The sequence below is a fragment of the Pelodiscus sinensis genome, chromosome 4, assembly GCF_052426305.1.
Source record: "Pelodiscus sinensis isolate ZL-2025 chromosome 4, ASM5242630v1, whole genome shotgun sequence".
Taxonomy (NCBI): domain Eukaryota; kingdom Metazoa; phylum Chordata; order Testudines; family Trionychidae; genus Pelodiscus; species Pelodiscus sinensis.
Genome location: NC_143055.1, coordinates 44813357 through 44838104, shown reverse-complemented (window position 1 = coordinate 44838104; position 24748 = coordinate 44813357). Strand labels below are relative to the sequence as shown.

The window sequence follows — 24748 nt, the reverse complement described above, 5'->3', positions numbered from 1 at the left end:
AGATTGGCTGCCAGGGAAGCGGAGCAGAGCAAGGAAGGCAGGGCTGGGGAAGATCTGGCCAAGTTAGTTCCCAGGCTGTAGGGCCTGAAGCCACTAGGGCTGCAGAGAGGCAGCCACGATAGGCAAAGGCAGCCGGTCCACACCCCTTTACCAATGATGAGTGGCCATTACGGACTGCAGTTTGTCCTGAGGCAAGGGTTAGATGAAGACTGGAAGTGGGTCACTGAAGCAAGGTGGGTACAGAGGAACTGGGTTCCCCTGGGAGAAGAACTGGGTGCCCCTTGGAAGGGGAGGACCCTCAAGTGCGAAGTTGGAGAAACACCTACTCCCGGAGTAGGCACTGTCGGAGGGCAGTGTCCTGAAGAGGATGCCATGGTCCAAGAATGACAAGGCTCTGGACTAGAGAGGGAAGCTAGAACACAGGGAGACACCAGCTCGAGGGAGGCATCCAGTGAGTCAATGAGCTAATTCCCAGGGCTACCAGCTGGAGGCGCCCTCGTGGTGAGTCAGCCCCATGACCGAGAGCCTGCAGTGGTTCTGGCCTGTTTTGGAATTCTGTTCTCAAAAAAAAAAAAAAAGAGTTCAATAAGTTCACAGATGGATCCATCAGTGGCTGCAAGCCAAGATGGACAAAGATGCAATGCCATGCCTGGGGTGTCCCTAAACTTCTGATTTCCAGAAGTTGGAACTGGATGACAGGGGAGGAATCACTGGACAACTGCAGTATTCTGTTCATTCCCTCTGAAGAATCTGACACTGGCCACTGTCAGAAGACATGATACTGAGTTAGATGGACCACTGATCTGACCCAGTAGGCCATTCCTATATGATGACTCCATTCTCTACAGATATGAATCATTAGCATTCTTATCAGGACCAGATTCTTACAAAGAACATCCTCCCCTCCCCTGACATAGAAAAACAGACATCCTCTAATAGGGTATGTCTACACTACCCTCCTAGTTCGAACTAGGAGGTAATGTAGGCAGACCGCACTTGCAAATGAAGCCCGGGATTTGAATTTCCCGGGCTTCATTTGCATAAGTGGGGAGCCGCTTCATTTGCATAAGCAGGGAGCCGCCATTTTTAAAACCCCGCTGGTTCGAACCCCGTGCAGCGCGGCTACACGGGGCTCGAAGTAGGTAGTTCGGACTAGGCTTCCTCGTGGAACGAGGTGTACCGGTAGTTCGGAATAGGAAGCCTAGTCCGAACTACCTAGTTCGAGCCCCGTGTAGCCGCGCTGCACGGGGTTCGAACCAGTGGGGTTTTAAAAATGGCGGCTCCCCGTTTATGCAAATGAAGCCCGGGAAATTCAAATCCCGGGCTTCATTTGCAAGTGCAGTATGCCTACATTACCCCGCTAGTTCGAACTAGCGGGGTAGTGTAGACATACCCATACAGACTACAGAGTTAAAATGCCAGCAACACAGCACAGAAATACTGAAGTGCGAGGATTGCCAATTCATGCATCACACCACACTTGTCCTCTCACTGCCTTTTTCATTGTTCTCTTGCCAGCCAGGAGCAAATGGAACAAATCCCTCTGAACACTGAAAATATACAATTTCCCGATCTAGTAACAAAGAAAAAAACCAAGGAGGTGAGAGGATACACTGCCAGCTCCCATGTAAGTCCCATGGGAGATGACTTAATAGGGAGTTGACCTGTTATGTATTTGGTATTTCTCTTAGCCAGACCCAAAAAAAAAAAAAAAAAAAAAATCAGTGAAGTCAGTTTCATTTTCAAGTTCTTCTTGCTCAAATGCTTTAGTTGCAAAGGCCATAGGGAATATTTACTATAAAAAAATAAAACAATAAGATTTATTTACACTGCATTTTCTTTGGCAGACATCTTTCTGTTGTATGGGGTTTTATACAAACCCATTTTTATGGAAAGATACAGTTTGGGCCCAAAGATGTTTTACTGAGATTAGTTTAAACACATTAATTAAAGATAGACACCAATTCTTGTGTTTTAAAGGCATTTGCAAGTTTTAAAAAAATTCATCCAAGACTGAAACTGAAGGCAAAACCATAAAAGTGTTAATACAGGCAGTCTAACTTTTGACCTGAGATGAGTACAAATGAACACACACAGCATATGTCAGCTAACTAGGACTACTGAAAATGGATAGCTTGCTGGAAAGAACTTCAGTTCTTCAGCCCATCTAAGCATTGTTTATTCTTTTAATAATGAAAACGACCTTTGTTTTCCCCCTTCCACACCCACAATCATTCCATTTAAGTCACTCAACAGAAGCCTATCAGATTAATACAGTGCATTCAGGTTAGCAGATACCTGGAACAAACTGACATATCATGAAAAGGATCACTTACCGGTACACTAAAAATTAAAGAAAGTCACAACTCATTCTAGCTTTTAGTAGTAAGTTATAGGTGTAATCTGTGTGAAAAGTGCTTCTAGGACTGAAGAAGTACCTGAGACTGTAAAGAGAAGTCAGATATATGCCAGCAGAAACTGAACTGGCAGGGATTGTTAGGGCATGCTGCACCAGACAAGCAGTCTAAATCTACCAAGAAATAGATGTTGAGTGTTCTTCCTTTTTTAGCTCCTTATCAGTGACAAAGACACATAAGGAAACAAATCTTCTCCAGACAGAACAAACCACCATTCAGAGCACAACTGATTCTCATTTTTAAAATCAGAAATGGGATAAATGTATATTAGTCAAAAATCTGTTCAATACAAGTCTTCCAGGTGCAACTATTACTTGTCCATTAGCTCAGCAGTGAGAGTTGCAAATAAGCTTCAGTGATTTATGGTATATGACCTAAATCTAATACAAGGAGCTGGTAATGTCCAGAATGTGCCAAAAGCAAGTAATTGTTTTTCATCAAAATTGGCATTCAAAATATTGACTAAGGAATATGATAAAAGTAAAAAAGGGGGAATAGGGACCTCCAGGACTTGTAAACTTAATGATTATGCCAAGGTTCCAGATATTGAGATATGGAGTGAACTAATGTACTTTAAGTACTGTTGAGAGTTATTGGTTTAATGGACTTGATAAATGGCACACAAACTGTGGTGGAGACTCCTGCACAGAGCTCAGTCTGCAGAAATCCATTAATGCCAGTAAGTTGTAAGTAAGAATAAGAGTAACAAACCAAATGTCAAGACAAAAATGACTAAGCTTGCTATAGAAATAATTACCTATGATAAAGGGCTATGCATCCAGACCATTGTAAAGAGAAGGGTTGAGTGGGGAAACCACTGTCAAATCCGCTAAATGGTTCTTCCATGCTGTGCTCAGCCAAGATTCCCACTGGTATCAACAGCATCTCAGCTCAGCATACAGTGTAGAACTAGATCCAAACATCATATAGTTTCCTTGTTTATTCCGTCACAAGATCTCTGCCTGCCACACCTTTTGTCACTAGTAAGGGCTGCTCATGAGCATTCTTACTGAAACTGCTGAGACTGTTCCCATGAGGAAGGGTGGCAGGATGTGTGTTACTGAGGACCAGATTACTGTAGGGTACTGAACATGAGCTACCATACCTTTTGCCACCTACTAATTGCCTTGTAAATGTAGGACTGCAAATGTGGAGGGAAGAGAAATGAAAGAGGCTTTTGTTTGTTTTTTAAAGGAGGGGATTAAGAGTAGACTTAACTCTGCAGTTTCACCTACAATATTTTGAATTTTTTTCCACAGGTGGGAGATGTGGCGAGTGAGTCCAGATTCACACACATCATCACTACCTCAGTTTTTTGAAAGGTTGGGAATAAATGTAAAGTTAAGTTTTAGAGCAATGTGAGATTGAGCTAAGCAGGTGGCCTCCTCTGCACCTGCAGTTCAGAAGAACAAAATAATTAACCAATGCAAAGCCTGTTTGTGATATTTCTTACTTGGAAGATACCAGTACTGATAGCAAAAAAACAACCCACACCACACATCCACCTTTTAATACAGTTTGAAACCCTATTTCATGAAACTAGTCATAAGCTTTTGTTCTGCCAATTTCAGGGTCTTTAATGGAGGAAGATGGAAAACTTCTTTTTAAAAATGCATAAGCCCTTTATGAAAATAAAAATCCACTGTGCTCTCTTCCAAAAAGTATGTTAATTTGGAGGCTGTCAGCTTTTTTTCCCAAAAGAGAGAGAGAGGGAATTAGCCCTTATTAGAACAATAACCATAAAAGGAATCTGCTTTGGCAAAAGACTATTTTAAACTGGTGGATAACCAAACATAATTTTTTTTTATTTTTTTAAGAAATACATCTATCAAGAATGAAAAATTGATAAAGCTCTACAAGCACTTGAAGACAAGTTCTCTACTAGATCTTTTAATTATCTCCTCTGCCAAAAACACCTCAGTACTTCAGATTTTCAATAAATTATTGTATTTTTCCCCCTGCAGCGACTCTCAAAAAACAGATGGGTGTGAAGGTATAAAATGGTACAAGTACAAATACACTGGGCTGGGTTTACTACTTTTTAAAAGTAAAGCTGCTTTTGCTCAACATTCTCTGTGAAGCCTTAAGTGCTGAATGCCCCTCATTCCTCAAATAAAATCAACTAATGTTGCTAATGGTATATCACCACAGACCACTGCCAATCAACGACCATCTGAAAAATGTAGGGATCTATAGCTTGGGAAATACTCATGATGAAAACAAAGGGGCCAGTGGAAGGGCGGAGTGAAGAGGAACAGAAGTTGCTTGGCAAAGACACTTGTGACTGGAGTATTTCTACACTGCAAAACACACATGGCAGCAAGTCTAAGAACGTGCACCTACAGACGTGGGATTACACTACTGTTTTAAATGCAGAGTAGACATTCGTGCTTTGGCAAGAATTCTAACACAGATCCACTCAGCATGCTGGTTCCAGGTTCTAAGACCTCACTGCCACTGGGCTGTTGTGCAGTAAGGGGGAAGTTAGCAGCACAAACATAGAAACTCAAGCAGCTTGACCAATTTTATTTTTAACACGCTGTTCCCACTGTATTCATCTCACCAGGGATTTCTGAGCTACCCAGCTGCGATGTGCCAATCTGGGACACACTGAATGCCAGGAATAAGTGAGGAACAGTTGCTACTTCCACTTTTAGAAGTGCCCTGCATGCCTGGATAATCCTAAGGCTGAGAACTAGGCATTCCTAGACCTAGTACTTCCAGTGGGCAGCAAAAAGAAAAAAAAAAGTTGCAAAACTAATGGTCCTTTTAAATTGATTTTAAACTTAAGGTGGGTGTCTTAAGCAAGCTGTCAAAAATTGAACATCCAGGAGGAAACTACATACATTTGTGTAGAATGATAACTCTAGGAAAAGTGAAATGGGCACAGCACTTCAAAAAAAAAAAACACAACAGGATGATATTTGGAGAGAGATAAAAATCCTCAGTAAGTCTGAATCTCTGCAGAGTCCTGATTAGGAGAGACCGTGCTGCCTATTTTAAAATAAAAGCCAAGGGTTGTTTTGTTTGGGGATTTTTTATTTTATTTTATTTTTTGTAAAAGGTCTTCAAGCTGCCTGAACTTTTAAGATTTATTATGAAAGTTCTTGTAAGCTTTCCAACATCTAAAATATTGTAGGGAGGTATTCATAAGAATGTAATGTTGTCCTTCCCAATCAGATGAGTCACCTTTATAACAGATTCATCCTGATATTTTGCTCCATCTTGTTACATTCTTCCACAGAAGCAGATTAATGTCTTTCATGAATCAACACACAGGCAAATATTTCAAACAAAATCAGAACTTTTATTTATTTCCAAACAACAGGGTTCCAAGTCCACACCTGATCATCTCCCAGGCTTTTGGTGAGGCAAGGTGGTGGGGAGAGGGGGTAGCAGGAGTGCATTACAACATACAGTATTGCTGGTGTTACATACATGTATTTATTTTGCTAGGCTGAAGATTTAGTTATCACATTAACAGACACAAAGTTGAACTTTAGGAAACTTTCAAGAGCCCTCATCTTGCACAACTTGATCCATGAAGTCAGCCCATTGAAAGGAATCAAACAATTCACATGACTGAAAATAAATCAAGTAAGGATTTCAGGGTTGAACTTCTGGGATTATGACAGCAGTGGGTCAACTAATTACCCTTCTCTTCTTATTCCTCTTTTTTCCCCTCCTACTCAAAAAATGCAATCACTTCTTCAACAGCTCTTACCAAATAGCTGGTTTTAGCTAACATTTCAAGGGTGTTTATTTTTCAGCTACAAAATTACTGGAAGCTAAAGGTTAGAAAACAAGTTACAGTAAAACTCCGATGGTCCGGCATCTGACGGTCCGACATTCCTGATGGTCCAGCACCATCAGGAACCCAGAAGTGCTCTGGGCAGCCGGACCATTGGAGCTGCTCTGCCCCCAGCTTCCCCGATTCAGCCGCTGCTGAAACTGACCAGCGGCTGACTCCAGGAAGCCCGGGGCAGAGCAGCTCTGCCTCGGGCTTCCTAGAGTCAGCCGCTGATCAGTATCATGGGCGTCTGACTTGGGGACAGCTGGGGCAGAGCAGCTGGAGTGCTGCCGGGTTGGTCCCGCAGCGCCGCTCCTCAGCGCTGCTGGACCAACCCGGCAGCACTCCAGCTGTTCTGCCCCAGGCGTCTCCGATTCAGCCGCTGCTGGTCAGTTTCAGCAGCAGCTGAATCAGAGACGCCTGGGGCAGAGCCGGACTATTGGAAGGGGGGGGGCTATGAGGAGTCTGGGGTGGCATCCCCCCCACCCCAGACCCGTCATAGTCCCCCCCTTCCAATAGTCCAGCATATCTGATAATCCAGCACCCTCTGGGTCCCAAAGGTGCCAGATTATCGGAAGTTTACTGTATTTATATTACTGTAGCACATGGGAGCCCTTGATTGGGTGCTGTACAAAAAAAAATTAAAAACCTCTTTGTGTCCTAAAAAACACACACTAAGTATAAAAAGACAAATAGATACAGACAAGGGAGCAATATAGCAATTTTAGCAGACTAACCATGGTCAAACTTTTTTGTAGGCCTCACAGCAAATAGATGGTTTGAGAAGCGGTGGTGTACAATGAGATAACTTGACAGATATTTGCAGAGAGCACAAGGGACAGCAGGCAACAAAGCACAATGGTACTTGTAAGTTTAAACAAGCACACAATGTAAGGTGGCACTTCAGGCTGATTGGAAGCAAGCATCAGCTCTTATTTGCAATCAATGGCATAAAAACCTCAGTTACTATCTGAATTTAAAAAAGAAGAGAGAAGAAAAACATCAAAGCCTTTCCCCCAAAAAATGGTTTCAGCTAGAATCTGTGAATGAAATGAAATGTTGGAAGGGGGACAATATCCTGGGAACCACTTATTCAGACGACCCCCCACATTCGGTCACTAACCCTACCCTCCCTTGCAGCCTAGCAACTTTCAAGATAATCCAAATGTCAAGACTTTTAAAACATTTAGAAGAATCATCCTTTGAACAGGAAAGGCTTCCCAACCTTGACCAGAGCGAAGCTGGCACTCCACCATACTACAGTGTAACAAGGCTACTCAACTTTGGAAACCCCAGGGGCTACAATGATACTCTCAGCACATGCCAAGGGTGGTTGCATATACGTATTGCGTAACCCTGCTATATAAAGTTACAAGAAAAAAGAATGGAAAGCAGAAAAGGAGCTCTATACATTTGTCAACCCCATGGCAGGCTCAGAGAGGTGTTAAGGGTTCTCAACTGAAACAAAATACCCAGCAGGGACTAATAGTGCCTGAAAATCTCTCTCTGAGGTATGTAGCCAGGAGGCTTTCAAGCGCAGCACTTCAGCTGCCCCTTCCTTCCCCCACTGCTGCACATCTCCAGCCTTTTGTCTTGGAGCTGCCCCCTCATGAGCCTCCTGCTTGCTGTGCAGGGCAGAGCACGGAGAAGAGCAGGTGCTGATGCCAGGGTGCCCCATCCCACCCTGGATTCTATCTCCATAGAATGGATGGGTAGGGCACAGGGCTTGGGATGGAGGGAGTTTGCTGGCTGCTTTTGAGAGTGATGCAGGGCCAAGGCAGGGGTGAGCCTGCCTTAGCCCCACTGCACCACCACCCACGAGCCACCTGAGGTAAGTAGTGTCCAGCTGGAGCCAGAATCCCAAAAACCTGCCTCAGTCATGAACACCCTCCTGCACTCTAAGCCCTTGCTCTAGCCCTGAGCCCGTTGGGCCCAAACTCCCTTACAGAGCCTTACCCTGAATCCCCTCCTGAACCCCAACTCCCTGCTCCTGGCTCAACTCAGAGTCCCTCTCTCACTCCAGATTCCTTAGCCCAAGACCAGAACCTGTGTCCTAACCCTCTGCTCCTGCCTGATGAAAGGGAGGAAGAATGGGGGAGGGAAGGAAGAGGGAGTGACCAGGGGTAGGGCCTCAGAGAAGGGGCATGAAGGAGGCAGGCAAAGTGTATTGGGGTCTGAGGTAGATCCTGGATTGCACTTCAATTAAAAAAGTGATCTCATGCTTAAAAAGGTTGGAGACCACTGGTCTACATATCACTTCTCAGTTCCTCACCCGAGTCTCCACGCATTAGGAATATACTTTCCAAGCATGCCTGTTCCCAGCTCCCCAGCCAGGGGATCAGGGATGGTCCAGATCCTGCCTTATGGGTGGGAAGTACTGGGAAGGCCTGCTCATAAGCTCAAGGCACCGTCAATTTCAGTCTCCATGACAAGGATAGTGAGAAGAGCTCAGACAAACCAAAAGGACAAGTCCCAAGCCTGGCTCAAGAAAGGATGCAGGGTTACACCCTCACAGATGGACAAGAACCCCCTCAGACTGTGGAAGGGCAGGATCCTAACTCACAAGGGTGGGAAACCCCCGCAGGAAAGGCCAACTCCTCCAGAGCCTAGCTCACATAAGGGTATCAGAGGGAAGAGTTACAACACCATAGATAGACAAGACCCTCCGCCGCAGAGGGACCCCCACACTGATCCAACTTACATGGGGATAGAGAGGGGGGGTCCGACCCTCTTACCTCAGTAGGCAAGCACTCTCCAAAATGGAAGACTGTTTTTTTCCCCCAAGTCACCTGTCTAAGGAAGAAGGCATGCACAACCCTAACCCAAACACTAATGTCATTAGGCAAAATCCCATTTTAAGACTTCCAAATCAAGCATGTTTTTGAAAGCCATTAAAATACACCAGGTCAGAAAGCATTTCAAATACAAATGCCGTGGCTCAAAACTAACCAGTTTAAAAGTTGGTGAGGAAGAGAAATACATTTTGCCTTTAACCACTTTAAAACACACATACACACACAAATTCATCTAGATCCAATTTCCTCCTCCTGTGGATTTCTGCATTCAGTGCACTTGGAAGTAAATATAGTCACAGCCCCATTTCTACTGCGATCTTGAACCCATTCTGCTCACATTTGCTCATGACTGATGTATTCATAAATATTAGCATCATATTACACAGGTAGGTTTTGCTTCTGTTGTCTCAACAGGGAGAGAGAATAAAGCTTGTGGTCATTTAGGTGAGAGTCTGTGGTTTGTTGTGGAAGTGAGACCTTAACTTCAAATAAATCGGGGCAGAGAAGAGGTCTAACTCTATAATTCTTGAAATTCTAAGGTTTACTGGAGTAACAGGACTGCTTTTCAGACCTCAGCAGTTATCCAACAGGAAAGCCTTAATCCATCAGACTTTTAGGATTTCACAAGAAGCAAATACCTCCTTAGCCCCAGCCACCTACAGTCCCCACCCATGATCCTTTATACTGAAGTCCTGATATTGTAAACTCCTGATTTGTACCAAATTGTGAGATGTAATCTAAATTTATTAACACAGCTTGAAGTCCCAGCTCCTGGAATCTTGTTACTAGTCGAAAAACTTGGCTTCTATTTATTTTTTAAAGCACATGTCTAGCTCTCATGGTTAGGAAGAGAAGCTGGAAACATCACTCAAGCACACAAGGATCAAAATCCAGAAAGCAAGTAAAAACCAACAAATTTAAACAAGTTAATTTTAAAGTCAATCATGATATCTGGGGAGTCTGACAATTTTGGGGGCACTTGAGCTTCATAAAACAAACTCAATAAGGCCCATAAAAAAGGAATTCCACTCTTGAAAGTTTTTCTACTTCTTCAGGATAAGGGCTCCCCTTCTAAAGAACAGAGGAGGTACACAGGAGTCCAGCTACCTTCCTGTTGGCTTCTTAGCAGCAACAGGAAAGGAAGGAATGTAGCTGGTGGGAGTCAGCAAAAATAAAAATATAAAGCCTTTCCTCTCTTGTTACCAGCCCACATGGTGGAGGGAGGGGCATATGGTGACTGAAGAACTCCAGTGCCACTTCTGCTATCTCATGTATGCATCAGAGCACAAAGTTTCTGTCACTCATCTGTCCTCAGCCACAGCCTAAGAAAACTGTTCCACTCCAACAGCCAGTGCATCCTAAGGAGACACTAATTGTAGACTCCTCAGCCCTGACCCAAGGAGGCAGCAAGTGGTTCCAATGAGTCTTCTAAGATTGGTGGGAAGGTGCCAGAAAACCACCAGTGGCTTTCTGCAACATTTCTCTCTCATGCAGATCTCAAAAGGGCCATGTGGAGAGAGGAAGGCCCTACAGTCTTTAAAAGCCACGCTCTCTCCAGCCCCTCCCACCACAGATCTAGCAAGGCCTGCAAAAGCTGGCCTGTTTTCCTTTATGAACCCCAAAAGGTTTATAGGAAGAAAAGGGGAGAGAGCAGAAAGTTTGGGAGGAAGAGTGGGAGACAGGAGATATAGCATTATGGAGCATTTCCCTCCCACACAATCTTGCTCTTTTACCTCCACACAAGAAATGTGTGCTCTCTTTCTGATACTATCTGGCCTTTGCATTGAGTTCCCAATGAGTCAAGAACCCTCTGGAGCATGGATATAAAAGGTTAACCCATTAATGAGTAAGGCTTACCTGTTCTGGTTAACCAGAAGGAGCTCTAGCAACTCCCCGCTCACCCCGGCCCACCAAAGCACCTTCTGTCCATGGCAGGCCTGCCCCTCCACAGGTTACACACTGGCTCCCTGGGAGCAGGGCTGGTAGCTCTTACTGCCTTCCCTTTACTGCCCTGCTCCTGGGGAGGCAACGTCATTGCAGGCTCTGCAATATAAAGCTCATTGGCATTATGGAAGGCACTTCCCTCTCATTCATTTCCCTTATTTAAACTTTATACTGCTGAGCCCACAACACATGTAACCACTGTGATTTTTAGTGATTAGATGGTTACATTTTAAAATGCATTTTTACATCTCTACTCTGGAGCCAAGAAGCCGTAGCGATGTTATTGTTCATATTTAACAAATTAAAATTATGATTTTAAATGAAGTCAGTGAGGGAAAGCTAGCAAAGTAGGTTCTTCTCCCTGACCATGCCTTTTTGTTTTTTTTAATTAAAAGGGGGTATTACAGTACAGGACCCTCTTCAAAACTGAAATACTCAAACTAAACTACCAAGCTACTTGGCTTTTTGTTGATTTGATTATAATAAAAAGGATATTTCCCACCTCAAGTAGTTTAGTTGCAGCCTTAATCGTACAAAGTGGACATCCAGAATATCAAATTAAGGGTCACCAGCAATTATTTTGAAAAAGCTATTTAACAATATTATGCACATTATTCTGCCAAGACTAGCTGACATGGGTTCTAATGCTAGAGGAATGTTCTAATCAAATATTAACAAGAGCACAAGACTATTTAAGAAGGACTCAACATTTTTGAGTTCTCATCTGTTAAACTTGCACTTCATACCAAGTGCCTTTCCTGTAATGGCATTAGGAATAATTTCAAGTCCATGTTGGCTGGCCAGCGTACAGAATTACTTCAGTAATACTGAGGTCTCAAAACCAAGGCAGCCAATAATATCTAAGGTAAAGAAAACATCAAGCTTTATAAAAACAAAAATAGCACAACTTATCTAGTAAAAATAGTTCATTTGGCAACAACTGAACATGTTTCATATTGCCTTAGTTTCTTTTTTTGGAAAAAAAGTTTAACAAAACCTGTTAAAAAAAAGACATAGTTGAGTAAAACTGCGAGAATACTGTACAATGCAGTCCTGATCCACAGCTTCTAGGCACTTACTGTAATGTCAAAGACAATGTCAAGTGACTTCCACCTGCTCCCCTTCCAGGGCCTACAAACTGCAGCTACATAAAAGACGACTGCTAGAGTCTTAAGGATTGACTTGCACAGGGACCTGTCAGCCAGGATTTTTATCTTGATTACAAAAGTCAAACAGCAATAGAACTGCAAGACATCACACTTCTTCAGAGTAAGGACCTTTTGAATATTTTTAAAAGAAAAAGCTACCTATTATTGGAACTATTGTCCTGAAATGCCCTATAGCAAGGGGAAAAATATCTTAATCCACAGAAAACTTTTTCTAATCAACTGAATGTGTCTGTCCACAGTTAATCCCTAGGACACACTGAGGACTTTTCTCTCTAAGATCCTGGCTAAACATAAGAGGGATAATATTTATTAATTTTGATATTGTATTGTTATAATTTTTTTCACCTGGAATAATTAGAGAGCTCAAATCCAGAAGTGCCCATATATAGGTAACTGGATAACACCAGTTTCCACCTTGGTAGTTATTTCCAAACAGGAAATGCTTAGGTTTGATTCGACAGTAGGATCATCTGGCATTAGAAGACAGAAAAACCTGATGGGTTGAGCATTGTAATTTTCATTCTCTCTATTTGGTCAACATCTTATTTGCTGACAGCCAACAAAATAATTTGCTTATTCCTCAAAAATATTACACCACTAAACTTATTGGAATAGAGTTAACTGATTTTGTTATTAAGCTGGTCCTCTCTACTGACTGGATAGCAGCAGAACAATACTTCATGGCCCAGCATTAAGGGTGACTATTTCTTATTAAAAGTCTCTTTATGATTAAGCAGAGAAATTAAAAATAAGTTCTGAGAGGACATTACCCTTCCTGCCTCCAAATTAATATAGGAGTAAACTGTAAGACACTGAACAGTTTACTCCTGTATTAATGTTAAGGGCAAATGTCAGTATCAAATACATTGTTGTTCTGACCATTCCCACTCACAGCCTCATGCTAAGGGCCACTTGTGACATGGCTTAAGTAGGGTGATCTCATGATAAGGGAATTGGACACATATAAAAGGAGAGGAGGTTGGTTGCTAAGCAGCTGGAAAAGGAATACACTCTGAATGGTGACAGCACAAACAAAGAGGGGTTATTTTAGTCAGAATGAATAAATTGATGTATTCTATCCACCTTGTCTGTAGTAACCAGCTCTGCCTTGGAACAGACAAAGTGAAATTCTGCCCTCATTTACATCAATACAAGTCTGGAGTAACCCTTGTGAAATCAGTGGTCTCCTGCATGTATGCGCAGTTACAAACAGAAACGAGCCATGGACCTCGCTCTCTTCTAGAGAGTCATTTCCAATCTACCTTATAGATCTACTGTGTGACCAACACATCCTCCCAACAATGGCAAAAAGCATAATCCTGAGCCCACTGAAATCAGCAACAGTCTCTCCATTATCTTCAATAGGCTTTGAATTGGACCCAAAATGCGTAACTCTTATATCCTATCCAATCTCTATCAGAGTTCTCAGCTGGTCTCATGCCTAAAAGCCTGTAATTCTCATCATGAAGAAAAGCAATACCAGTAGTTCAATTTCAAGTGTAGGGACCATGTAAAAAACATGTGTTCTGTCCTGTAAGTCTAACCGCAGCAGATATTATTATCAGGTACAGATTAATTTATTATGGTTTCAGTGACAGAAAGCTTCAATTACAAACACTGGCTAGAAATAATCATAAGTTAAGCAAGCCACTGCACTATTCAAAGCCATAGGTTAATTCACCTGTTCACCATGCCTCATTCTACAGTTGGATAATGTAATTGTTTAGGATATAAATAAATTTACTCACAAGCTTTTAAGGATATCGATATTGGCTTCACAAAACCTACGTGCATCAAAAAAGCTTAGAAAGTTCTAGCCCCTACTTAGCAAAATGAAAACAGAGGGGGAAGAGTTAAATTATATTGCAATAATGTCTAAAGGACCCACACTGCACTGGGGTACTCTATGCTAAAAGCTGTACTAACACTTAGGTAGATTAAGTTCTTGCTATAAGGATTTCACATAAACCACTTCATGTCAAATGGGAATTTAAATAAACAGTGAAAGGAAGAAAAGGGTAACGGAAATAAGGACACAGCCTAGCAATGTGCTCAACTTGATGGGACCAAATCATTTAACGAGTGTTTATATAAAAAATAAGTATAAACTACCTCAAGTGCCTCTCTAGTCAGGTTAGAGCGCTCTCTCAAAGCACATTTCACAAGTGGGTTTTGAAGATAACGAGTGTGTTTAAGCTAATTGTTTATAACAAACTTGAATGCCTTTCACTGTAATTTAGATTGCCAGATACTTAAACAGGGTTTCCAGTTGAGATTACTTAATTCAGACATCACGATGGTACCAATGAATTCCCTCCCCTTTTCTCTTAAAATTATGTTTTTGCACTGGAATCTAGGAATGTGAAGGGTTAACCAGTTAACAGGTTATCAACATACTTACTTGGTAACCAGTTAAAAAGCGGAAGCAGCCTTGGCCACAACACCAAGCTAGCCTTGGCATGCCATCAGCTGCTCCAGGGTTAACCAATTAAACACAGCATTTAACCTTTTTTTAAAAAAAAAAATCAATTAACTTTTTAACCAGGAATTTACACCCCTACTGGAAACATTAAGCCTCAGAGCCCCAGCCATATATTGGGAGCGAGAGGTTTTGCTTCCAGACACTCAATAAGATATTTCATGCTCCTAGGGGAATTGTGCATCAAAATAGTAAAAATTCTATGCACAATGGTAAAATTCTGCACCTTTTTTTTTGGGGGGGGGGGGGGAATGAAAACACCCAGACAATATAATCACACCATTTTCAATTATTTTGGTAAATTATCTCCAAATAGCTGTCTACAGAGGAGATGAGGGATAGGGATGTGAACTGTTAACCAGTTAGCCACTGGTTAACTGGTCAGGGCTAAAGCAGCTCCCCACCCACCACAGGCAAGGGGCTGCTCCAGCCTTGCGGGACCTGTTTTGGGCAGAGGGCGCTCCAGCATGGCTAGAACAGTCCATTCGCAGTGGTGGAGCTGCTCAGGTCTGACCACAGTGGCCAGGGAAGCTGCTGCAGTCCAGCTGGGCTGGAGTGGCTTCCCCATGTGCTCCCCCTTTGACTGGTTAAACAATTAAATGTAATGTTTAACCAGTTAACCAATTAAACAGGATTTTACATCCCCACTGAGGGACAGAGAGGTAATTGCTGGGAAGGCACGTAGGTGTGAACTTAAAGGTTTGTTGGGAGGTGACAACTAGAGAAGAATTAGGGAGTTTGGGGTGAGAAGAAGGATTGTTAGGGAGCCTTTCCTATGTAGACCTTGGCTGATCCATTGAGTCACCCTCTTCCACTGTCCCATGTGTGTCTGCACCTCCACGCCCATTAAAGTCTGTCACTCCACAGTCTGTCACTCCACTAGGGATGTGAAGGACTAGTCGACTATCCGATAAGCAAATGCTTATCGGATAGTCGACAAGTTGCTTCCCCAAAGAGAACCTACTGCAGAAGGTTGTACAACGGAAGTTACAGCCATTCGGGCATATCTGCAGAATGAACAATGAGCAAAAAGTTAAGACCCTGGTATTCGGCATAATGGATGGTCCGAATAGGAGAGGCAGACCCCACAGAGAATGGGTAGATAATATAGTAGATTGGTGCGGAGCTAGTCTACAGAAACTAAGCCACTCCGCACTGGACAGGTAAAGATGGAAGGAAATAACGAGGGAGGCATTGGACACCAATGGGCGTTGAGCAATGGTGGTGGTTGTTGATGATGAAGAAGGGGTGGGAGAAGAGGGGGCAGCGCCACATGGAGGCCGGGGTCAGCTGCTCCGTGCAGCGGTGCCGCTTTGAATACTGCAGGGAATCTACCATCAGGTTCCTCATGGCATTTCAAAGCAGCAGTGCCACATGGAACCCAGGACCAGATGAGGACTCCCCCGCTTACCCTAGGCTCCATGAGGCGCTGCTGCTTTGAAATGCTGAGGGGAGCCCGCTGTCAGGCCCCTTGCAGCATTTCTAAGCAGCAGTTCTGCGTGGAGTCTGGGATCAGCTGGGGACTCCTCAACTGACTCCAGGCTCCGTGTGGCGCTGCCACTTTAAAACACTGCCGTCAAAGCAGCAGTGCCATACAGAGCCTGGAATCAGCGGGGGAGTCCCCAGCTGACCCCGGGCTTCAGCACTTTTGCCTTTGAAGTGCAGCAACAGCCTTAGAGCTGTTGCTACACTTCAAGGGCAGAGGCGCCCTAATGACTAATCAAATAGTCGATGCAAAAATGCATCAACTATTCAATTAATCAATTGCCCAATACTTAACATCCTTACCCTCCACTAGCCTGTCTGAAGTCTAGTCTGTACTCCCTATCAAAACTCCCCCACGTGTCTCACTTTATCTGTCCTACGCCTCTGGGCTCTGCCCCTACAGCCTGGGCACTCTGAGGAAAGCAGCCTCTTGTCCCTATCCACAGCTGGAACTGCTCTCTGTTCTGGCTCCATAGTGGCCCATGCTGGGCAAAATTCACTCATAACTTCAGCACTTGTCAGCAAATAGTTCTCGTAGATATATCGTGGATAGTTCTCTGAAAACTTCCACACAGTGTGCAGTGGCAGTCAAAAAGGCAAATAGGATGCTAGGAATTATTAAGAAAGGATAGAAAATAAGACAGATTATCTTACTGCCCCCGTATAAAACTATGGTATACCCACATCTTGAATACTGTGTACAGATGTGGTCTCCTCACCTCAAAAAAGATATTTTGGCCTTGGAAAGGGTTCAGAAAAGGGCAACTACAATGATTAGAGGTTTGGAACGAGTCCCATATGAAGAGAGACTGGGACCTTTCAGTTTAGAAAAGAGAAGACTGAGGGGGGATATGATAGAGGTATATAAAATCATGAGTGGTATCGAGAGGGCCGATAAAGAAAAGTTATTTATTAGTTCCCTAAATAGAAGAACTAGAGGACACCAAATGAAATTAATGGGTAGCAGCTTTAAAACAAATAAAAGAAAGTTCTTCTTCACACAGCGTGTAGTCAACCTGTGGAACTCCTTGCCAGAGGAGGCTGTGAAGGCTAAGACTATAACAGAGTTTAAAGAGAACCTAGATAATTTCATGGAGGTTAGGTCCATAAAAGGCTATTAGCCAGGGGATAGAAATGGTGTCCCTGGCCTCTGTCAGAGGCTGGAGAAGGATGGCAGGAGACAAATCATTTGATCATTGTCTTCGGTCCACCCTCTGGGGCATCTGGTGCTGGCCACTGTCGACAGACAGGCTACTGGGCTAGATGGACCTTTAGTCTGACCCAGTACAGCCATTCTTATGTTCAAAAGTTATTTTCTGCTGAGGAGGAAAAAAAAAAATCATTCAGCACATGAATTTTGCACATGCACAGTGAGGCAGAATTCTCCCAGGAGTAAATTCATAAGATTTTCTTGAAAGCTCTCTAATTCTACATCCTTTTAAAGATTCAAAGATGGATTTTCACCTTAATCCAAGAATAAGATGGAACATATCACCAGCTGATAGGAGCATTCTTGATTGTTCCCCTGCATCCACCCCTTCAAAAACCTCAAACTTCTTTATGAATTTAAAATGTATGCTATGTCTACATCAGTGGTTCTCAATCAGGAGAATGTGTACCTGTAGGGGTACACAGAGGTTTTCATGGGGTACATCAACTCATCTAGATATTTGTCTCGTTTTACAACCAGCTACGTAAAAAGCACTAGTAAAGTCAATACAAAACAAAAATTTCATACAATGAAATGCTTATACTCCTCTACACACAATACACTGGAATGTAAATATGATATTCATATTCCAATTTGTTTATTTCATAATTATATAGTAAAAATAACCAACGAAGCAAATTTTCAGTAACAGTGCATTGTGACACTATAATCTGTTTATGTATGATTTTGTAAGCAAGTAAGTTTTAACTGAAGTGAAAGTAAGAGTATGTAACACAAGTGAGACTACTGAAAGGGGTACAACAGTCTGGAAAGGTTGAGAGCCACTGGTCTACACTACAGCCCGTGTCAGCAAAATTTGTATTGCTAGCTATATGAATATACTCCCCCACCTCGAGCGACAGTTACAGTAACATAAGCATTTGTGAGCATACCTCTCTGGCTGACAGCTTCTGTATTCACAGAGGTGGGTTTTTTATGACAGTGGGAGAGCTCTCCTCTGTCAGCATAAAGCAGGGCCACTCAACTTTGAAAGCCCCAAGGGCCACAATGATACAGCACATGCCGAGGCCGCAACAACTTAAGTGTGGTTGCATATACATGCACATATGTATGCAAATAGCTTCTTTCACACTGACCAGCATGAATACAAAGATTAAGCCTTAAGCCACAGCAACAAACCCAAACTTGGGCAGTGAAAGCCAGTCAGCACTTCTCAGGATCTGCCCATAAGGCTAAGCAGCCAGCACTTCCCACAATGTCCCGGTGCTCCCAGCACCTCCCTGGGAGCTAGAAACGCCGACACCCTGTACCCGTCTGTTCTAAACAGCCCATCCGCTTGCATCTTTCAGTGCTCATTCCGCCTGGGAGACGCCTCACCACTGTGGAGCATGTTCCCAGTGGAGGCCATTTTCCTACCCATGGGCTGAGTGTTAAGCCCCGCATAAACCCAAACCATACCACGGGCCACAAACAAATGGGCTGTGGGCTAAGTAGCCCTGGCATAAAGCATCTTCACCAAGCACGCTGCAGCTGTATTGGTACAGCTGCAGTGTCACGGTGTTGTACAGAGAGACTTGGCCTTATAGCGCCAGCTAGTTTGCCCAATAATCCATTCACCACCACTCCACACCCTTTACAAACCACTTGCCTGGGAAATTTCTCCCTAACAAAAGTTCTCTCTAGAAGGAACACATTAATTTTTTTTTCAAAAGAGGAGGCTCTTTATTAATAGATTTTTTTTCATCTTGAGAGGTGTGCACATCTCTAGGGACAGCAAATTCCAATTCCAATTGTTGAGGACAGTGAAAACAGGACTTGTTTATTGTTACCAAGCAGCCATAAAGGAAGCTCTCTTATCAGCTGGCAAATTTTCTAAGTACTACAAGTCTATGGGAAATCCATTCCTAGTTCAACAAAGTCCCAACAGTGAATATACAGAATAATGAGGGAAGCCTAAGAGGTGCAATTACGAGATAGCACCCCAGGAGTTACCACAGCACTAAATGCAACTTCACTGCTGTTTTATCCTCATATGAATGGTTGTGGTATGAATAACTGTTTTTACAGATGTTCTTTCAAACCATCAGTTACTCCAATTTGAAAAATCAGCATATCAAGGAGCACTGGCATTTCAAAATTACCAACCACTAGATTAAATGAGATTTGTTGTTTCGCTGTAGTAACCCATTATATTGTGCAAGGCTGATCTTTTCTTTTAGTGAAATTGAGATGTGTTAATTGAAATGGGATACTGCACCCTTTAATAATGCAGAGTGCGCCAAAGGAAAAGCTCTATCATATAGTTACATCACTTTAAATCTTCTCAGTGCTATCAATACTGACCGTTTTGTTATTGAGGTGCTTATATCTGAACAGCATATGCTAAACTAAAATACTAGGTTACTATTACATAAGAGTATTGTTTATATTTGTATGAAACTAAACACATGGTGCAAGGTGGAATTATAGTTTCCTAAAACATTAGGCATATTTATGATCTAATCTAAAAAAAATTAATAGAATTTCAATATTCCATCTTCTGTACTACACTAGTCACATCAACTCTACACCTACCTTTGAAAAACTCTCACACATCACTAAATTAAACTGGGAAACTCATTGCTAGAAGTGGTCATGGAGGCCAAAAAAAAAAAAAAGCAAGACTCAAATAGGCTTGAAAGAATGAAGGATAGTTCAGGAGTTCTGACACTAGCTGGAGACCCCAGGAAACCTGAGTTTAAGTCCTTACTCCACTACATCCTGTATAGCAGGCATGTCCAAAGTCCGACCCGCTGGCCAATTGCGGCCCGTGTTCCGGTTTAATACGGCCCTACAGGTAATTTGGTAATATCTATCTTTTATGGCCCCCAGCGAGATGAATACATTGTAAAATCTCAGTTAATGTCAGTTGGTCTAAATCAGTTATAAATATATTTGGACACAACAGATATACTTGGTGTTATGTTCCTGTTCATATTTTTTTAACTTAAAAGTTGACAGACAACCTTTATTACCAATAATATGTAATGTACTTTACAATGTTCCTGACATATATTTCAGCTTCCTGGATTTTTTTTCATCTGGCCTTCAGATATGAAAGGCAGAGTGATTTAACACCTGTTTAGATTTGTCATCCATGTGACAAAATGAAAAGTATGCCGTTTGCAATAAAGTTTGCATAAAATAGTTAATTTGCATTTAATTTTAATGGTTCAAAGAATGTCAGGCAAAATGGTCGGCCCTCACGCATGTTCACTTCATCAAATCTGGCCCTCTTTGAAAAAAGTTTGGACACCCCTGCTGTATAGCCTTGGACTCTTTACTTCATCAAGGTGTTGTGGGGGAACTGAGGTACACAGAAGTAAGTACTTCCTTACTTCACAAGGGTGTTTTGAAGAGGAATACATTAAAATCTGTTAGGTGCACAGCTATCAGTGATGAGGCCCATAAAAGCAGTTGAACTAAATAATTGCATGTAACATTTAGAAGGCTACACAGACACAGATTCAGCAGTGTCCTGCCACAAGCATCCCTGTAACCTCCCCTATTATTTTTCTTTTCTTTCTTTCTTTCTTTCTTTCCAAGATATGACTCATTTTCAACTGTCAACTGGAGGATGGGCAGAGCTGAGGGTTTATTGGGAAGGAAGAGGTTTGGGGGCAGAGGAGGAGTGGATGATGCTGGAATGTGTTAATGGCTGCTATCAATTTGGTCTTTGATCTGTAGATAATTAGACAACTGGGGGACACTGCTGAATCTGCTAACTTAAGGTCATAAGCCTGTGTCTCCTCCAGTGCTCCTTCCAGGTTTCTTATTTTCACCATAAAAAGTAATATTCTTCCTGCTAATGCCTAGAACCTTCTCTGAAATTTTAGAATTGATTGGATATGGCATTAAAATGTTAATGTATTACAAACAAATCAACACCATCAAGTTAAGTGTAGGCCTTGCTTTGCACCCAACTGTCCAGTTAGGACAGTCAAAGCTGACAACGGTTTTGGAAGAGATATTAGACTTCATGCTTCCAAGTTTAAACCAATCTGTTACTGATTAAGAAGAGACTTGATGCGGAGGACAGATTAACCCATACCTGTTGAATATGTAGTTTCTCAGATCTTCCACTGAATTACTCTCTGAGATAGCTGAAACAAAAGAAAGGGCTATGGAGCATGTTAAAGATGAACAAGATGGTTTATTAGGTGATAAGCTTTCGTGGGCCAGACCTGAGGAAGTGGGTCTAGCCCACGAAAGCTAATCACCTAATAAACCATCTTGTTCATCTTTAACATGCTCCATAGTCCTCTCTTTTGTTTCAGCTAGACCAGACTAACACGGCTGCATCTCTATCACTATTCTCTGAGATTGGACCACTGAATTAATCAAATATGGCAAATTACTATATTCCTGAAATACTTTCTGTTGGAAATCGTGACTTCACATGCACATTAAGATATAAAAGTAATAATAATAATAATAATAATAATGCACTTCACATTTATTATCAGCAATGATATTGCACAGCACATAATGCCAATTCTGCCATGCCAAATGGTTAAGAAAAGAGAAGAATGTACAGGCAATGCTGAATAGAAGATGCTACTTGTGGGTGCAGTCTAGAAACAGACTCACGAAGGAAGAAATTACTTTCCTAGGACTGACCACTGTTCTGAAATCTAGCCCAGTACAGATTACACAGAGCAGGGTAGAAGAATCCCTGTCCTGGTGAACTGTGAAAACTTTCCCAGGAGCAGTTTTCCTCCAAATCTCAGGCAGTTTTTGCTTTACTCTCTGAAGCAGCATTACACTCCATCAATCATCATATAATTGAACCACAAATGTCTCAATCTTAAATCTAATCCCTTTATATCCCACTCATCTCTTAGTTTCAGTGATAACCAGTGGAACTCAGAGACACAAAGTAACTATGCACTGTATGAAAAGAATAGGATTCTCTCTCAACTTTATACTGAAATTCAATACTTACGTGCTATTTTCGGCGTAGAAAAAAAAGGGATAAATAGGAGCACTCTAAAAATATTGACTAGGTAAGTATAGACCTGTCATGTTCCCTTTTACATTTTTTTAAACATACTAGCCCCCCCCCTCCCCAATCTTTTCATTGGCTCCTAAATCCAGAATCCTATCTATGTCTCACCATTTTCATTTACTGTTTCTGGATCTCCTCTATTTCTTTGGAGAAGAGAGGAGCACAGACACACACAACTGCCACTAATTCCTCATCAGTGCAGTTTTACTCAACTCTGGCCCAGTATTACCCTTTTGTTTAATATCAGAACAAGAACCATTCTTCTTCATATATCATTGAGCTAACTACATTCAGAGGTATCCCTGAGAAATTCGTCTAGTTTTTAAACACTCAGAACAAATTTCAAGTGTTATTTTTTCCAAAATGCTTTATTAAAATGGAAACTGCAGCTACTCACAGCTTCAGAAACCTGCAGCTCAAGGAAACAGCGGTATAGAATGAAGACAGTTTTCTTGGGTGTTCTGTACTGGTGATTAGATTAAGGGCTATGTGAAAGACTTTATCTTTCCATGCTGGATGCACTATCAAATTTCATGACAGTCTGGGGGTATAATATATTTACATATTATAATCATGAGAAAACAGTGTCTAAATTGTTTTCACCCGTGGGTAGAGCAAGACCAAATGTATTGAACCCAGAGTTAAAGATAGAATCAGTTATCAGAGAAGGAAGCTGTAGTGGAAAGTTCTTACATTGGTCTAGACCTCGTTCACAACAGGCACTGTCATCAGTCACACAACAATCCGCCCGTCAGTCAATCCAGAACGACCTTCTCTCCGTACTCCCACGGATCATCAGAGCCACCGTGCTCATCTGCAGCCGCATATAAATCAGCACAGCCTAGACTGGGCAAGCGACCCCCATCCCATTACTCTGGATGTGTTGCACTGGCAGCGCTTTGCCACCCGCCCGAGCGCTATGCGCATTAGAGCACGAAGACCTGCTCTCGGAAACCTGCACAGGCACGGGGAGGAATTGGTAGCACTAGAGAAATCTGATCCAAATCAGAGAGCCCGCAGTTCCCCAGCCCGTGTCAGCGCCAGCACAGGCAGCGGACCGATCATGGCAAGCCACGCGTGGCCCCACACCGGCATGGGCAGCACCCCGCCTTCCTAACGCACCCAACCAGGGAGATTGTGGGGCAGGTTTTCATGTCATCTTGTCCATCAAGCTCCTGTTTACGAGCGACCGTCTCCTTTGGGTCCAAGGGAAATAAATGCGATTAAGAGATTAAGAGGGACGGGAGTAAAAAAAAAAAAAAAAACCCACAACCACATCCTGACTACTCCACAATGCCCGCCCGTGAATCTGCAGCACTTTAACCCTCTTCCAGCTCGGCTCCATGGCCCCAAGCCTCCTGCCACCCGGGGCGAGGAAGCGGCGCTGGGATTAATTCGCCAGTCCAGCTGCAAATCGCACACGATGGGGTAAGGAAGCCAGGAGGGGTAAAATTAAACCCCTCACAACCGCTGAGCAGAGGACAGCTGGCCGGTCCCTCGCTCTCCCGGAGCTAGATGCTTCCCGCCCGGGAGAGGGGAAATGCAGCTGGTGCCGGTTCCCCCAGCGTCCAGCGAGGGCTGCTTACCTCGATCCAGCGCTGCGCCTCGGCAAAGGCTGGCTCAGGACGGGCAGGGTCCTGCTGCGGAGGCTGAACCGCTTCCAGCTCTAGCCGAGGGCTGGCCATTTGCAAAACCTTGCGGGTGCTGCCGCTGCAGTAGGCGCGCTCAGAAGAGCCGAGCGGCCCCCCAGGCAGATCCTCTAGCTGGAGGAGCGAGAGGCCGCTGCCCGCCGCTCCCTGCCTCCGATCAGCTCGCAGCCGCGCTGGCTGCTGCTCGCCTGCGGCAACCTCTCTGCTGGTGTCCCGGTCCTGCCGCCCCGCCGGGAGCCAGCCGCGTCCCTTCCCCGCCCCCTGCAACGCGAGCTGAGCTGCCAGCTAAAAATAAAAACAGACGGTCGAAGCCGCTTTGCCTTCAGCCCATGCAAATGCCCAGGCCGCCGCGGCCCCCGCCTCCTGCCGGCCGCCACCGCCCCCAGCAGCAGTAGCAACAAACAGCAGCAATCACATGCCTCATTATGCACTGAGGCTGGGGCGAGCGGGGGCGCTCTGCCCCCGGGGCGGAGATGCTTCTGCAGTAGCGAGGGAAGCGCCCGGGCGCACCTGGTACCCAATCAGCCTCGGCCAGGGCCGGGCCGCCCGCGGAGCAACCTGTGTAGGGGGAAGAGCAGGCCCCGTTTCTTTTCAAATGTTGCCAGCAGCCCACTTGCCCGGTCTGTTTCAGTTACAGGTAGCAAGAGCCAGCCCAAGGTTGTGTCCCACGTGGCCCATGCTAGCAGGTTGCTGCGCTCAGGATAAAACTATAAGGATAAATGTTCAGGACCCAGGATAGGATTTAATTGCGTAGATCTAAACAAAATCTATGGGGTTCGTGCTAGTACCTCCAAGCTTTGTC

The 24748-nt window shown here is 43.5% G+C and overlaps 1 protein-coding gene across 10 annotated transcripts in view; it reads right to left on the bottom strand.

Moving 5' to 3' along the window:
* Window positions 1-24339, bottom strand: part of LIMCH1 (LIM and calponin homology domains 1) — a 281384-nt gene extending 257045 nt beyond the window's left edge. For 6 of the 10 annotated variants that reach the window (XM_006111913.4, XM_075930517.2, XM_075930518.2 and 3 more), the window contains exon 1: window positions 23884-24339. In XM_006111913.4, coding sequence (XP_006111975.3) covers window positions 23884-23982 — 99 coding nt within the window. In that variant the 5' untranslated portion in view covers window positions 23983-24339. The remainder of the gene's footprint in view (window positions 1-23883) is intronic. The other 4 variants (XM_075930521.2, XM_075930523.2, XM_075930524.2 and 1 more) reach the window with 3 other exon arrangements.
* Between the last annotated feature and the right edge of the window lie 409 nt (window positions 24340-24748).